Here is a 16,090-nt window from a genome sequence, read left to right as displayed (position 1 = left end):
AGAAACAACTGAAGCTCTTCAGCTTGTTCCAAAGGCCCAACGGGAAGGAGAAAACCCTCAATACACCTAAGTGGCAGCTTTGCAGCAGCATGAGACTAAACAAATGGAAAAACCTAAAATAGCTTGTGACAGTTTATCATTAATCAGTATGAATTACTTGGCAGAAGGCAGTATCTTTCAGTGCAATTTAGTGGCACCTTTCCCAAAGAACTAATACAAACATGAGTACATAGCAAGAGATTTGGGGAGCAGGGGAAAAGGAATGTCATCGCTGATTGAGTTGTTGATGGCAAGAAACAAAAAATGAGACTACACAGGGCAGCACCTGTGTGGCTGAAAAACATGACTGGCATGTTCCAGCTACTTCATTTGGCAAGAGTAAATTCACCACAGAAGAATCATAATCATATTACAAAACACTCAAGTCTTTTGAATAGCTTCCTTGCAGTCAGATACCACTTCTCTAACAGTTCTATTTATTCATGCATTTTGCCAGAACAGGGATAACATTCTGAATTCTTCCTCTTGTATTCATAAATGATCATTACTGTTGAACACATGAAGGTATGAGAATAGAAGAGAGAGGGAGAGGCATCATCTTTGTTTAGAAATGGATATCAATGGAAAACTGCAGACAAAGCTTCCAGCTCAGGCAATCTCCATCAAGCCTACAAAGAAGCCCTTGTGCTGGCAGGTCCTGGCAAAGGATCCAAGCATCCAAACTATTCCATTTTTCCATCTATATGAAATGGTTTAATACAAAAGATAATTTGCCTATATGGAATTGGTGACTAAAACACATAGTTATCAACGTAGTTTTAATGAACTTGAAGTCTTGAACAGCTATCGAAGAAATTATGCTTTGACCCTCAAAACTGGTTCTCAGAGATGGCAGCAGATCTCTTTCTTTTATTTGTATATGGATATACCTGTAATACCTTAGAACCCACTTATGATTGCCTTTTGTATTAGGTTTAGTTTTGTACTTAGGCGTGTCAATAAATACTCAGGTCATTCACTCACTTTATGCATACTTACTTAAAATTCTAATATGTCTCAAACCATCATTTCAATTGTTATTAGATTTAACAGTACAGGTAGATGATTCAGCAAATGACCAGACTTGGCAAGAAGTCTTGCATTTGCAAGTCTAAAATCACATAACTTCAAGCAAAGTCAGGCAGAGAAGGTAGCTACACTAAGTAAAAGCACCAGGCCAAAGTAGTTCAGACCAGCCCCCATTCTGCTGGAAATATCCTTTTGTCCAAAAGATCTATGACAGTCTCTAAACTCTTTAGAAGAGTTCAAAAACCATGTTTGGAAAACAATTTGTGGTGATTCTGTCATGCTTACATGTAAAAAGCCATGATAAAATTGCTAACTGCAGCTTCATCTCCCAGCAACTCGAGAAAAGGAGCAAAAACTGCCCTTGCATAGTAGTGTTTAAAGACAAACCTGCAAACAAGATAAAATTATCCAGATATTTAAAAGGACAAAGTTTGATTGGGGAATGAAGTTTTATCAGCGGGGAAAAAAAAATCCCAGACAGTGATCTTACTGAAATCCTCAGACATGAAAATGAAAGCAATTGTCCCATATTTGTATTGCTTCAGTCATTTCACACATGCTTCATTCATATTAAGAAGGGTATTACCACAAAATCTGGAGCTGTGACAAGATAAGCTTTTCATGGACTGAGGACCCAAAAATTAGAGAGAATTAATCATAACTAAAGCTTTGTGAACAACACTTGTCAAATACATAAGCAATTGCAAACACCTACACAGTGCTATCCAAAACACCACGGCATGAAGACAGCCAAATAGCAAATACCAAAAGTCACCTCTGACAAATGTGCTTGGAATCAGCCTCATCATCAGACTTTCCCATACAGTGATAATGAAGGCCATTCCATGCAAAGAATGAGGTGTCAACGCCTCAGGTTATCACTTCTTCCAAACATTGTAATGGATAAAGTATTTTAATCAACAGCAGCATAAAGTAAATTTAGCTAATGTGATTTATAGGAAATTCTCTGTTCTCTGTCTCAGACCTTACAAGTTTAGTCATGAAAATTGTAATAAACTCTTTCTCTCAAATCACAGCAAAAATATACTGAACTGACCTTCCACTGCTCTCTGGGAAGCAACTTCACCACCACGATGTCACCGTTCAGGGCTCTGTTGCGAGCAACCACTCCGTCAATAAAGATATCGCGGCTCCCATCCTGGCCAAAGAGGAAGAAGAGTAAGTGCCAGACCAAAACATATGAAATCATGGTTGTTATGAGGTTTAAAACACTGTCATCAAGAAAGACACACACTCTGGTAAGGCAAACATCCTGCACTTGTGTACAGGAACAAAACAGATTTACCATATGCTCTTTAACATAGAGGATCTTTTAGCAAATGAGCACCTTTGTATGGATGTGCCAGTACAGTAGTTCCACACTATTTACACAAGACAGAGCCAAGCCCTCAAGATGTGCTGTCTCACTCTCTCAGTTCCTCTACAGCTACTCTTGGGAACAGGTAGAGAGTTTTCTGCTGTCACAGCTCTTGACACATTAATTTCCCACCTCAAACATTCAAAGCCAGCACTGAGAACAGACAAGTGTTCAGAACTGTTTACAAAGCAATCTCTGCAAAGTGCTCCACGCAGAGCTCCTGCTGCTCTCCTGGTGAGCTGGGAAAGCAGGACATGCAGCTCCTGGATCAGCAGAGCACTCTGTGACCACACTGTGGTCTGGACAGTGGTTAGGGATGCAATCTCTTCTTTTTCAAATGAGTTAACACCATATTTTCTGCATTTGGTACGATTTATGTTAGAAGGTATCCCAAATAATGACAACCATAGATGCCAACTGCAAGCCAGGAGATCTTTTACTGTAACAGACATGTCAGGACACCTTCTCTGAATATTCTGGGTTAGCATCCTAGCACAAGAGCCTCTACTAATTGCACACATCATGATTATCCACCCCAGACATGTTTGGCATTTGATTACTCTAGATTTAGTTTGGGAGATTTTCTTCATGGGGTGAACAAAGTTTTCTGAAGATGCCAACACAAAGATTTTAGTTTTTAAAGGACTCCGAGTTTTGTCTTTTTTTTTTTTCCTTTTGATAATTATTGACCGTGCTCTTGCTGCTTTCATTTCTGCTTTCCCATAATTCAGTATACAAAAAACTTCATGTGTCTGTTTACAGTGCAATGAACGTGTCAAGCAATGTGAGCATTTGGTATCAATATGACCAGTTTAAATAGTTTTTCTGAAGAGAGTTATCTTTGCATGGTTTTGAGGTACAAAAAAGGAGGTTGAGTTTCTTCAGATTAGTACTTCATTGTCTTTCAAAAAAAAAAACAGCCTCACAACATTTAAGGTTTTAATTGCAACTTCAGCTGTTTCTCAGACACTCCTGAGTTTCATATGCACAAATAAATCCAATCAGAACTACCAGCATGCTCAGTGTCCAAGAAAAACTTCTTTTATAACCTGAAAACATGAAGCACAAATATCACATAAGTATCTTACTCTGCTTAGATACCAAAACAATAAAAGGAAGAATCCTGCCATGATGTGAAACTAAGGCTGTCCTCCAAGAGACCAAATTACTCTTAGAAAGAAAAGCAGCAGCAGCAGCTCAACAGCTGTGTGAAAGCTGCCTCCCATGACAAGATGCAGAAAAATTGCAAAGCCTCTTGGACCAACATAATTCAAATTGGAAACCGTTATTTTCAAAAAGCCAGATTTTTTACACATGGTCTTATTCCTTATTTCTCCCCACCCTTTCCCTTCAGCTCCAACTCTTTACCTAAATCCATCATATACATAAAAAATGAAATGTTCAAAGTCGCTTTCTAAGGTAAATTCCTGGTTAGGGTTACGGGTTTTTTTTGGTCTATACCTGTAGCTGCTCTGTGCTGCAGGACACAGGCTGGCACTCACAATAATTTGCTCTACACTTTTTCTCCTCTTTTCATGTGTCCGTGAAAATACAAGACATTTTCTTCCACTCCCTGTAAAGGTGCCTAATGTATCACACCATCTGGTTAAAGCTTCATCTCCACACTTTGCAAGAGTCTTGCCTTTAACTGCACCCACACCCTCTCTTTACAAACAATACATGTATATATACATATACACAAATCTAGATATGTGTGTGTACACCTATTTTACAGCAGTTAATTTCAACATCTTCAACAAAGCTGTAATCAGAAAACTGCCATCAGTTTTGGCTTTCCTTCCAAAAAGAAACATCTTTATATCTTGAGCTCCAGGCTCTCAACTATTGAGTGAACTTACGCACTTCCAAGAAAATTTGTGCACTTTTTCCTCTGCACAGCTGACACTTCAGATTACTAATGCAATTAAAATGGCACTGAATGACAACGGAACACAATCACTTGCAAAGTCTCAGCTGTCCCTGGGGTGCATCTACTCTAACAGCCACAATGGCCTCAAGACTTCCCCAGCCCCCTCCAGGGAGCACAGGGCTTTTTCTCTGCAAATATCTCCAGCAATGCTCCCTATCCTCCTCTGACAAGAGATTTGCAGTACTTCCATCTGCTCTGGAAGCGTCTCCCACAAGCACAGCACAGCTCCAGTCACTGTCACTCATGCTCAGCAGCACCATCCTTCACACTGACACCCCAAACCACACCACCCTGCACAGGGAACACATGAGATGCGAGGCAGAGATTTCAGTTCTTGGGGTGTGTTCTCTGGGTAGCTTCAAGAAAAAAGCCCTGGGCCTTCCCCTCAACACTTCATGCAACAATGAGATGAGCAGACAGAGCACATGTGCAGCAAGAAACATGCAGGGACTTCTGGTGTCAGAAGGTGAACAGCTGTTGCATTGAACTCCATGAAGGCATGGCCAAGTCATAGCTGAAGTGAAAGGAGTATAATGCCCTCATCAACAGCAGAAAATAAAGGGTGATTTTTCACAGCTGCAGCTCTTGCAACATCTGGCAATGATGGGAAGTGCTGCAGAACACCAAGGCTGCAACCCCCCCCCATTATGGTAAATCATGTTATACAAAGGATAAGCTTCCCAAAGCATCTGTCTTAAAGGACTGTGCCTACATAAACCAGAGTCATCTTCACCCAGGTGTTGATTCTACTGGTTCTGGTATTCATCTCCACAAAGGGCAGAAAAGTAGAAAGATAACAGAGATAGCCACCTCTGCTAGCCCTCCTTAATGTATGCATTCCTGCACACAGAACAGGCACAAGGCAACAGCTGGACACCAGAGGGGCGATTAGGGGTAAAACCTCACATCCAAATAACTCATGAGAGTAGCTGAGCTTCTCTTTTAACTTTGCATTTTGTAAATGCAGAGAATATATTTAACAGCTTACACTTACCACACCTACAAGGACACCTGGCAGAGGAAGGATCAAAGTTCCTTTCACTTACACACTTCCCTCCTGATGTGCCAGAGACCTGCTCTGTACTTTTTCCTCTAGTTAATGCTAGTGTACTCTCTGCAGCCCCAAACTTTCCCCATCCCTGTAATGCCAACCTTCTTTAACAAAGCTCCAAAACATCACCCCAACTCAACAACAGAAACTAAACAACACCATGAATTTCAAGGCTTTCCCAAGCCCCAAAACAATAGCACTGTCAGTAGTAGGGAGAACAACATAATCAGTGTTTGTTTCACTGTCTCAGGGCAGGCTCTGCCTTCTCATCCCCACACCAGCAAAACATTTCAATATAAAACTCTCTCATTAACAGCAACACTTTGACCAAGTCAGTTCCAGATAAAAAGCGTTGGCTGTGCCAGCTGTGAGGTCACCTTCCCAACTGGAAGGCTCTGAAATTGCAAGAGTCCTTCTTTTCTGTCAAAATAAGGAAAGAAGAGAGAAGAGGTGCAAGGCAGTCCCATGTGGCAGAAACACATCCCAAGCCAAGCAAGATCCAGCCCGTGCCAAAGCGGGCACATGAAAAGGAATCACGCATATTATTTCTGGAATGACTTTTCAAATTAGCTCATGCAGCAGATCGAAAATGGAGAGCATATTTGTTTAGGGAAGATTAACTTAAATCAGTGGAAAATCTATAAAACCTCTGCAGCCATAAACCAAGAGTTTCTGATTACACTATCTGGTGGTCCTCAAACCTGACTTCAGCTGGCCTCTGTGGGACCCTGCAGTATCCCCAACTTCAGCACAAGCAAAGCGTTTCTTTGAGGTATGAGAAAGTGGGATTTGGTTGGGAATATTTGGTATAAAAGAAAATCCAGAATGTGTTCATTTATTCCAACTCATTCACCTCTGAGTGACCTTCTGTGCACAGCATAACTCCTATCTTCATGCACCTTTACTTATGAACTTTAAAGCATTATAAAATTACACTTACTGGAGATGGAATGAAGGCTTCATGGTACTTCTTGGGATTTATTCTCAAGGGTCCCTTAAAAAAAAAAGGAAAGAAGGAGAAAGATTATGCCAGAATCTTATTAATTTTATTTAACACCAGTTAAATTAGAGAGCTGTGGGTAATATATCTGCAGTGAAACATGAGAGATACATCTAAATTTCCATTATACATTTCAAGTCTTGACAACTTAGCATCCAAGCAATTTCAAGCCAAAAGGCAGTTTCATGATAGGCTTAAGCTGATCTACTGCAGTCTGTCATCAAAGAGATGTTGAATCATTAGTTGTTGCTGCTACTGGGTGAACTAAGGATCCAAGCTCTCCTGTTCCTTTCACACATTTTCTGCTGAGCATCCACCAGCTTCGTTAACAACTGGATAATAGAAACAATTTGGCTTGCTCTGTTTTGGAAAAGGAGAATGTTGGGTTTGCTTATTTTGGAGGATGCAAGGAAAGAGGAAAAGAAAAGCTGAGCTTGCAGGGCAGCAGGCATCATTCTTATGGGGCTCTGGCTGCTTAGGCTGTTCCTGCAAACAGACAGCAGCAGTAGCTGTGATAATAAAGTACATTTCCAAAAAAGAATTTAAAGGATTTTCCAAAAATAAACATTTAAAGTCTACAGGATTAAATTCTGTTTAAACATACTTAAAGGCAAACTATCTTAAATACATTTGAAAATTCCATGGTCTATCTATTTCTGCATTGTTATCTGCCAACTTAAAGGCCAAGTCACCTGCAATAAATTCATATCAACCTTCCAAAGTAAACCAACCAGTTTTGCTGCTTGCACTCATGTCCATCCAAGAGAAAGGCAGAGCCAACCAAAGTCTTATAGGCTACACATGTGCATCCCAAAAGTATCCTGGAAATTGGGATTCAGGTGACTGCAGCTCAAACTGACAGCATTTGAATCTTATGGGAATACAACTCAGGTATCTGCCTTCCAACAGGCTTCTGCTCTGGGAAGAAACTTTAGAAATTTCTCCACTTGTGTATTTGAAGTAATTTTAGCCAATTTATTATATGAACAGATTCCATCTGTTTGCACTTCTGTGTTAAGCAATCACAGGAGCATCTCACAGGAATTGCTTCATTAAAGCTTTACTGCAGCAAATAATTTTTTATGTATTCTGGGAAACACTCAGACAATAAGGAAATCGAGCTGATTACATGTTTTGCTGCCTTGAAGAACTCGTAGATTTACAAAGATTTTCCATTGCACTTATTTGCTAAAGTTTACCAGCAAATACAGAATACCAGATTACCAGCAGCATGTATACCATGCTCTTTAGATACTATTTGAGTACTTTGCTGCACTAATTTTATGTCTCACATAACTTGTACTAACAAGGACACTTGCCCCCATGGCAGGCATAACCCAGGACAACAGCATGGAAACAAAGATGACCCACTGAGAGAAACCCTGGGGTATTTTATCCTTAAGCAAAGTGAGAGCTGACTTGCTGTCATCAGTTTCTATTAGCATTGGTACCCACTCTGATGCAAAACTCTCACAGGTTGTCCCTCATTTATTTCCCAGAATCAGTCATCAGAAGCTGCTACAGAGAAAGGAAAAAATGGAGAGGGATTGCTGCTCTGTTTGACAATGAGTCAATTCCTGTATGTGGCTCTACCTACCAGCACTAAGCAGATATGGGGATATCCTGTTTTCCTCTGCACAGTCCCCTTCAATAGTGTGGGACAGCTGTCAATCAGTCAGGTGTAAATGTCAATCATGCATATGAAAAATCAGGGTTTGTGTCCATGGCCCAGAAGGCACCAGAGCAGCAATGTGACCATGGATGCCCAGTTCCAGCAAACACACAGAGGAGCACAGTGTTACCACATTTACTGTGCAGCCTGTTTATCTGCATTTTATATGCACTACCTAATTATGATCAGCATTAGAATTCTTACGTCAAGTAATATTCAAAAACTTCAGCTCTTCCTTTGAGCAAGAAACTCACAAAATTTATCTTAGAAAGCAGATGGGCCCTATTATCTGTGCCCATGAAAATCCTATTTACAATGTTGTACATTTCACGCTGTGATATCATATCTGGAACCAGTCACTCTCCCCATCTGCAATGAACAACTGTTCTCATATGTGTATTAGGGGGTGAGGATCTGGCTGCAGAGTCTCATGATGTCACACCAATGTTGTATTATTTTACAATAGCTTGCAAATAATAGCTGCTATATTTATCAGTGTTTTTCTGTCATTAGGGCTTTTGTTATGAAAGGGAAGAACAAGGTCTGCAGGAAGGTTTTTAAAACATTTTCTGATGATTCAAGGCAGCTTCACAAGCTCTTGCCAATAAAGTTTCTAACCTTACTGAACTTTCCCAGTGAAACATAAAAGGGTCACGATTTCTCAAGCTGCTTTGCTAAATGCAGGGCAGGCAGTACTCCAACTAAACTTGAAGCATCCTAAACCAAGCAGTTTATAACAACTATTTTAACACATGTGCCTAGGTTCATTTGTATGTACAAAATACCAAAAAGAGGTCAGGGTTCACAACTATCTGATTGCCACCAAGACTTCCTTAAAAAAAAAAAATTCATGAAAACCCGGGAAACCCTAGCTTTCACATCGACTAAAGAACAGCTTTCCAAGGAAAAACACCCTTTTAACAGCAAAGCAGGCTCCGCATCTCTGTTCGCTCCACCTGACCCCAGCAGCCCTGCAGGGAGGGTCTGGGAGACGCTGGAGGCGTGGAGCAGACATGAGTTCCTGGCTGATGCTTCAGAGGATGATTGGAGTCCTTTGGGTCTATGCTCTTCCATACACAGCCTGATTTCATCTGTTGTGTATAACCACCAGCGTGCGCTCACGGCAGGACGCAGGAGTTGTTCAATCCTGTCTGCCTTCAGGCTGCCCGGTGTGATTCCAACCAACCTGACACCCCTGGGGTTTGCTCCCTGCAGTCTGAAGGGCAGGGAAGGGGGAATTCTGTGCACTCATAAGCACCTGAGCTCAGGTCCCTTTTCTGGCAGAAGGACACTTCCGGACACGTCACACGACAAAATGAATCCAGGAACCTGCAGGTCACACTTCTGCTACTCATCAAAACATGACTTATGTCAGCTGCAGCACCAGAAGCCATTAAGATCACTATTACTGACACACGTCAGCACCCGTAAAGATAACCTTTCACTCTTCCTGATCTAGGGCTGCCTAATCATGGCACTTGTGTCATCTGAGCAATCTTCAGGTCTGTCAGGAGTTTCTGTGGGTTGGACTTTCAGGAACACTTCATTGCACAGCTGCCTTGCCAAGGTCCAAGAATCTCAGTGTTATGGTAGGCTCTTTTCTCCCTAACAGAGCACTCAAATTCTCATCCAAATATTTCCAGGATGCTCCAGGAGACAGCCCATGCTCAGAGAGTCATGCTGCCTGGGAGTACTCCAGTTTCCTCAGGACTATCAGATTCAGACCAATAGGTTTGTCCTCCCATTCCATGGGCTCCTGTGGAGCCTTTTTGCAGGTCACCATGCTAGAATATAATGCCCTCCTTTTGGGGATTAACACAACAGACACATGTTCATTCTGTCTCGTGCCATTGTAGCAAAAACCACTGAATATTCATCCATTCACTAAAGTTACTCTCAGGATCTGACCTATCCTGGTTGAGACTGCAGTGATGAATGGTCTTGATGAAATCATAAGGATGAATGAACTGAAGATGAGAAATACTGAGCTGGAAGGCCCATGATCTAACACTCAGCTCTGAATTATTAAATCTAGCTTCTACAGTCTCCATTGTTTCCCTGAGATGTGGAACTGGATGAAAGAAAAACAGACAGAGCCTAAGAAAGCACATATGACTCTTCCAGTTACGCAGCACATGACCTGGAGTAGACACACACATTTACAAGAATTAGGGATTCTTTTGCCAGGGATCATGCAATCACAAGTCCGTGGGGACTCAGCATTTCAGTGGGATTCTCAGGTAGTAATCACAGCCTGATGTGCCTCATCTGCAGCTGCACTTGACCTCATAGACAGTCTACATACACTGCACTTAACACTATCAGGCTGTGTTACCAAAAATGGTGCCAAAAACACTGCTGAAGGTAAGGCAGAAGCTTCAGTTGATGCCATATGCCAGCGCAGCCATGAGAGAAGTCACAGCCTAAGGCTCCCACTTCCTCCCTCACCATTTGCTTCCCATTGCAAACATCTGTGATGGTCTTTAAAAATGCACTGGCCTAAGGTCCAAGTAGCCCAGGGGACCACGCTGATCATCAGCAGGGATATGAGTTCCTCAAAGCTAAGAGTGCATGAGATTGGTCTTCAGGATGGAATCAGGCAGGCTTTTATGTAAAATCCTCATCACATCTACAGAGATTATGCCATTATAATGATACACAAGAATTATTATAAAATTATAACAAAAAATCAGACAAAAATTGAGGCGACATCATTTGAGACTCCAGTCTATTGATGAAAGTTAAGTATCACAACCTCACCAGTACTACAACACTAATTAAATGGCAATGGACCTGTGTGCATTTGGGTAAACAAAGCCTCAGTGTGGATGTCATGCCTTCACTGACTTCCACCTGCCTCTTTTCTCCAGCCAGTCTGATCTCACTGGGATGCCAGGTGTGTCCTGAAGAACATTACACCATGTTGAGGACTACTATGAACATGGTGCAAGGACGTTCTCTTCTTCTCCATCTCAGCCCTGCCAACCTCCATGTAAATCTTCTCTATCCAACAGATGGGACAGCAGTTCCACCCCCACGTTCTTTAGAAAAGAATTGCTGCCTACTGATGGCTGCAGTTTTGCTGCTCCAAAACCAAGCACAAACATTTTTGTGAGAAATTTCAGCAAGAGATATCTTGCTAAGGGCATTTTTTTTTGCTTATACTGACACAGACAGAGGCTGCCAGCAACTGCTGTTGTTTTGAGCATCATTTGTAAAAAGAAGTGTCTCCCCAGTAATGACCATCATGGCCAGGAGACTATTCCATAAGAAATCTGCAATTTATCACTAGAGTGGATAACGAATTTTACAGAACATTCAATCAAACAAAGAACTACTTCAGAGGAATGTAGGAGATTCCATCCCACTTGTAGAACACCCTGAGAAAGGGAAAATATCTTCCTCTGGCATCTACAAGTGCTACATCAATTCCCTGTCATCAACTGCTGCTGATTTCCAACAACTGCCTGTGGTTTCTGCACTTATTACAAGAGCATGGACAGTGTACATTTCAGGCACCTGAATTAGCTCTCCCCTTTTCAGTCCTGCTGAAACATCTTCCTTTGATGCGTAGGCTTCAAATATACTCTTCTTCCTCCCTCGAGTGGGTTTATTTAGATTCTTTCTGTCACCTGATGTTGGGACAGTGGCAAAGGATCCTCCTGCAAACAAAAATTCGTAAGTGTTACCTTGCCCACCAAACTTGTCTGTGTATCTTAACAGAATCTGTACAGAAAGTTTTCAGTTTTATGTTCAAAGCTGAACTTCTGAGAACAGTTTGCCTAGAAATACTGGCACCCGACTTGAGAACACCGAAAAGTCTGGAATAATCATATTTTACAAATAATCAACAATCTTTTACAGCTCATTTTAAAGTCAATAGCATTCATCCCAGCCCATCTTTTAAAGCACAGGCTTCAAGGCAGCTTATTCCTGAAGTGTGTACACACACTGCTTTAATACCTCTGGGAGTTCCCAGTTGTCTGGGATTTATGCTGCTGTCTGAATTGTTCATTGTTTCTGTCTGCGATTCAGAGAGTTGCCTCTTCCTATCGAAGTTCTGGGGAGTTCTTGCAGATTCAGAGTTGTTTCTGGTCCTTGCAAACCCTCTTTTTTCTGCACCTGAAATCAAATACAGGTTTGAAATGACAAGGAAGGGAAGAGGAACCCCAGTGCCAGCTTGTGGTCCCGGTGAAGCTCACGGTCTCTAGTTCTTCAGTACAAGTTACAACCATGAGTCACAGCCTTTATCCAAGAGAAACAATGTCTTCATTAGTTCATTTGTAATCTGTTGGCTCTTTGGGCCTCATAACACAGCACTAACTTATTTTAGCATAAATAAAACGCTGGAAATTACGATGCTAAAGTTGGATACAACCCTTCCAAAATCCTGGGAAATTCATTAGAGCATATAAAATGTGAAATTGTTAAACTGTTTCCAAAGTCTCCACCCCATTAAGCCCCCAAGTAGTGAGAAAATATAACTTCCCTACAACTTAATTAAGCAGGTCAGGAATCAAGGAGGCAGAAAAAAATTAACAACCCACAGTGGAGTTGTTAACTTTGGAGCTACCAGAGGCAGCACGGTACACAAGGACACCAGAAAGAAGTGCCAAAGCTCCAAATGTCCAGCCTGCTCAGAATTGTCCACAATCATATGAAAATATTCTGCAGAGACTCACCCCTTACTTCCCTGCCATCACCTCAGCCCCTTCCCTACAGCCAGGAGAGCAAGCAGCAGCTTCCAAAGCGTATGCCAACGCTGTTCCACGGATCAGCACATTGGAATGCAACCCAGCGCCGCGCAGCTGCCCTCTTGGCCCTCCACCTGGATACTGAACATGTCATCACAGCTTTGCCTTCCAGCCCCTCCTGGCTACGCTCCCTGGGTCCAAGCTTGTACCTGCAAGTCAGAAAACGTGCAACGCCAACTTATTTGCTACGGTGCTATCCAAGTTACAAGGCAAATTTTTTACCTATGGTATCCTTCTCAAATGAAATAGCAGATTGCTTCACAGCAGCGAGGAAAAAATGTTTTAAAGGCTGTACTTAAGCAGAGAGCTTTAAAAAAATATGGTGCAACAAGAGAAAACTGCTACTTTGCCCAATCACAGAGAAAAAGTAATTTTCATATATATAACAAGAGGCAAATCAGCAGGAGAGAGGGATACTCCTAATTCAGGAGGGAAGACAGGCAGAGGGACAACTGAAGGTGCCAGCTTAGACCAGTCTAGGAAGAGATTACGTACCACAGCAGTGTCTGCAAAGGGGAAGCTGAAACAAAGGGGAGGCTTCTGTTTTCAGTCACAATAACACAACATAGTTGGGCCTTTTTCTACACAATCAAGCTTTTCACACTCTGAGGGTGCTTCCAGGGCAAAGCCTGTTTGAGGAGGCTGCAGCTGTAACATGGCAAATTTAGCACAGCAGCAAATTCAGTTTTCAGATGAGGCGACTGAGGCAACACAACCTGTATGGCTCACATAATGAGATGGAACTAAAATTAACTGATTTGCAACTGCCTAATGAACTGATTTACAAATGTCCTAAGGGTCAAGTTAAGTTTAAAAACAGACACCAAAAGTAAAAGTACAGACTAGAGAATTGGCAACACAATTTGCTCCTGGATATGTTTTCAGAGACATTTTGGTGAAGGAATCTGACTTCAACTGCAACAGACAGGATTTTAGGCAGCTCACAGAGAGGTCATGCAATCTGCTTCGTTGGAGGTTCTTAAAAATAGGTGAGGCAGACGTCTGCCAGAGTTGGTCTAAGAAGAGTAGTTTTTTCCTTGAGGTAGTGAAATGGATTACACGAGCTCGTAAGGTCCCCTAAAGCCCTCGTTTCTATGACAGCAAGTCACAGAAAATACTACTATGAATTAAAGAGCCCGGGATAAAAAGGAGGTTAAATCTTAACATATAATTAAGAAGGAGCTGAAAAAAAATAAGAGAGCATAAAACTGAAATGCAGAGGGGGAAAGCAAAAAAAAATCTCATGAATTGGGTAGCAAGCTAAGAGCCAGAATTAGGCACTGCAGAGAAAAGTTGTCCAGCACTTGGCTTGTCCAATGGTTCCAAAAATTTGGGGCCCCTACAGTCAAAAATAATGTACAGCAACAGCAAAGGGTGGAGAAGCATCTCTGTGTGATAAAAGGTAGACATGCAGAAAGGCATCTGCACATTTTCAGCACTTTAACCTTGGGCTTGCTCCATGGTGGGATTTTTCATTTGCTCAAACTCAAGAACAAAACTCAAAGACAAAATTCACTCAAAACTACAGACTCTGCTCCAACACGGCTGGCCTGCATGGCAGTTTATACACAGCCACTTTGGACAGTATTTGACCCCCTTGGCCATGACATTTATGGCTAAACAAAACCACCCCTGTTACAAAGCCACAGGCAACTGTCACAATTAGCATTCAACTGGAACACATCGAATTCTGCATGACTGTAATCTCTTGTATTTCTTCTTTTAAAAGAAAGAGACCTAACTACAGGTCACCATCTGTTTCAACTAGAGTCGGTATCTGTTTCTGCCATGCACCTGTCCCCTAAAACTGGAAGTTAAAAATATCTCTCAAGATGGGCTTTCCTGCTGCCCCCACTGCCCAGCATTAATATTCTGATGCATAAACAGACATCATCCCACAAAGCAAACTGTAACTTGACTACTCTACAGCATAGGATATATTGAGACTATTCTTTCTGAAAAATCTATCACAAATATGGTTAAACCCTCTTCCAGCACTACATGTGTCTTACTTTTTCCTTGGTGTCACAGTTGAGAGATTTGTAAGATAGAACAAAATCTCTCATGGTAGGACGTCACACAAAGTACTAATACATTCTAGGCATTAAAATAACCAAATACTAAATAAATCATTAAGCAATGAATACAAGAAAAAAATTTAAGTAATTTCAGTGGAAGGAAGATTAAAGTGCAGAGCTGAGGTTGGCTGATCCATCCTAACAGGAGACTGGAAGCAACCACAGAGCACCAAACACATCTGCTGTGCAGAACCACTCAGGCCTGAACACAGAGCAATTCTGGTGCACAACATGCAAATATTCACAACATGCAGCAAATGCCACACGTTCGGGTGTTTATCTGGCTGCAGAGATGATCTAGAGATTTTCCCGGTGAATGCAGCCAACACTTGCCTGGGATTTCTAGATATTCTGCCATTTTCTTGGGATATGACAAAGGACTAATAATTTGAGGAAAGGTGGTTGACTGTTCCGTACTTAAAGGCTTCTGGAGGGAGATTTGGGCTGAAAAAAATATCTGCACCAGGCATGGAGGCTCCCTACAAGGGCAACAGGGACACCTAAATGGGACCAGCAGTGCCACCCAGGGAGCAGGGAAACCCTTCAAACCAGGCAAAGGGGAGCACCTGTGGGAAGCAGAAACACACAATTCCCACCTCCACAGCAGTGAGTGCATTCATGGGCTTTCAGGACAGTTCACAATCAGTCATTCGCATTTATTCCCATCAGGAAAAGAAGCTGAAAGGATGCAGGGGCTGGCTGAGCTCCCCTGGAAGGACAGCACTGGAGCTTCATCTGAAATCCAAACCACCTCACTTCTTCACAACAATGACATCACACAATGGCACATTTTGGTCTTTAAACCTAAGTACCTATTAATCTTTTCTTATTTGGGGTGAAAAAATGCATGCAAGCAGCTTCCCAGAATAATTGATCTGGCTTACAGTAAGAGAGGAGGCGAGATGTTTTAAATCAGCTTATTTGGACATAATTTATACAAAATCACTCTAGAGTTTAGCTTTTGAAAAGTACTGCATTTAATTAAATTTACATCTATTAGTCAGTTGATCAACTAGATGGTCAACTAAATCAACTAAAATGCTCAACTAAACATGAAGTTAGCAAGGCCAGAAAGTCTTTAATTTTATATTAAAATTTGCATATTGCTTTACATAAGAAAGAATCAAGACCCTCAATTTTATTTCCCAAAAATAAAACA

At 41.6% G+C, this 16,090-nt stretch overlaps 1 protein-coding gene across 1 annotated transcript in view; it reads right to left on the bottom strand.

Moving 5' to 3' along the window:
- Positions 1 to 16,090, bottom strand: part of DIS3L2 (DIS3 like 3'-5' exoribonuclease 2) — a 179,158-nt gene that overhangs the window by 148,718 nt on the left and 14,350 nt on the right. Inside the window, exons 3-6 of the mRNA XM_064720694.1 lie at positions 12,063 to 12,221; positions 11,619 to 11,761; positions 6,368 to 6,421; positions 2,126 to 2,227 (exon numbers count right to left, since the gene is read on the bottom strand). Coding sequence (XP_064576764.1) covers positions 2,126 to 2,227; positions 6,368 to 6,421; positions 11,619 to 11,761; positions 12,063 to 12,221 — 458 coding nt within the window. The remainder of the gene's footprint in view (positions 1 to 2,125; positions 2,228 to 6,367; positions 6,422 to 11,618; positions 11,762 to 12,062; positions 12,222 to 16,090) is intronic.

This window comes from Zonotrichia leucophrys, chromosome 9, assembly GCF_028769735.1.
Source record: "Zonotrichia leucophrys gambelii isolate GWCS_2022_RI chromosome 9, RI_Zleu_2.0, whole genome shotgun sequence".
NCBI lineage: Eukaryota > Metazoa > Chordata > Aves > Passeriformes > Passerellidae > Zonotrichia > Zonotrichia leucophrys.
This window is presented reverse-complemented; position numbering and strand designations above follow the sequence as displayed.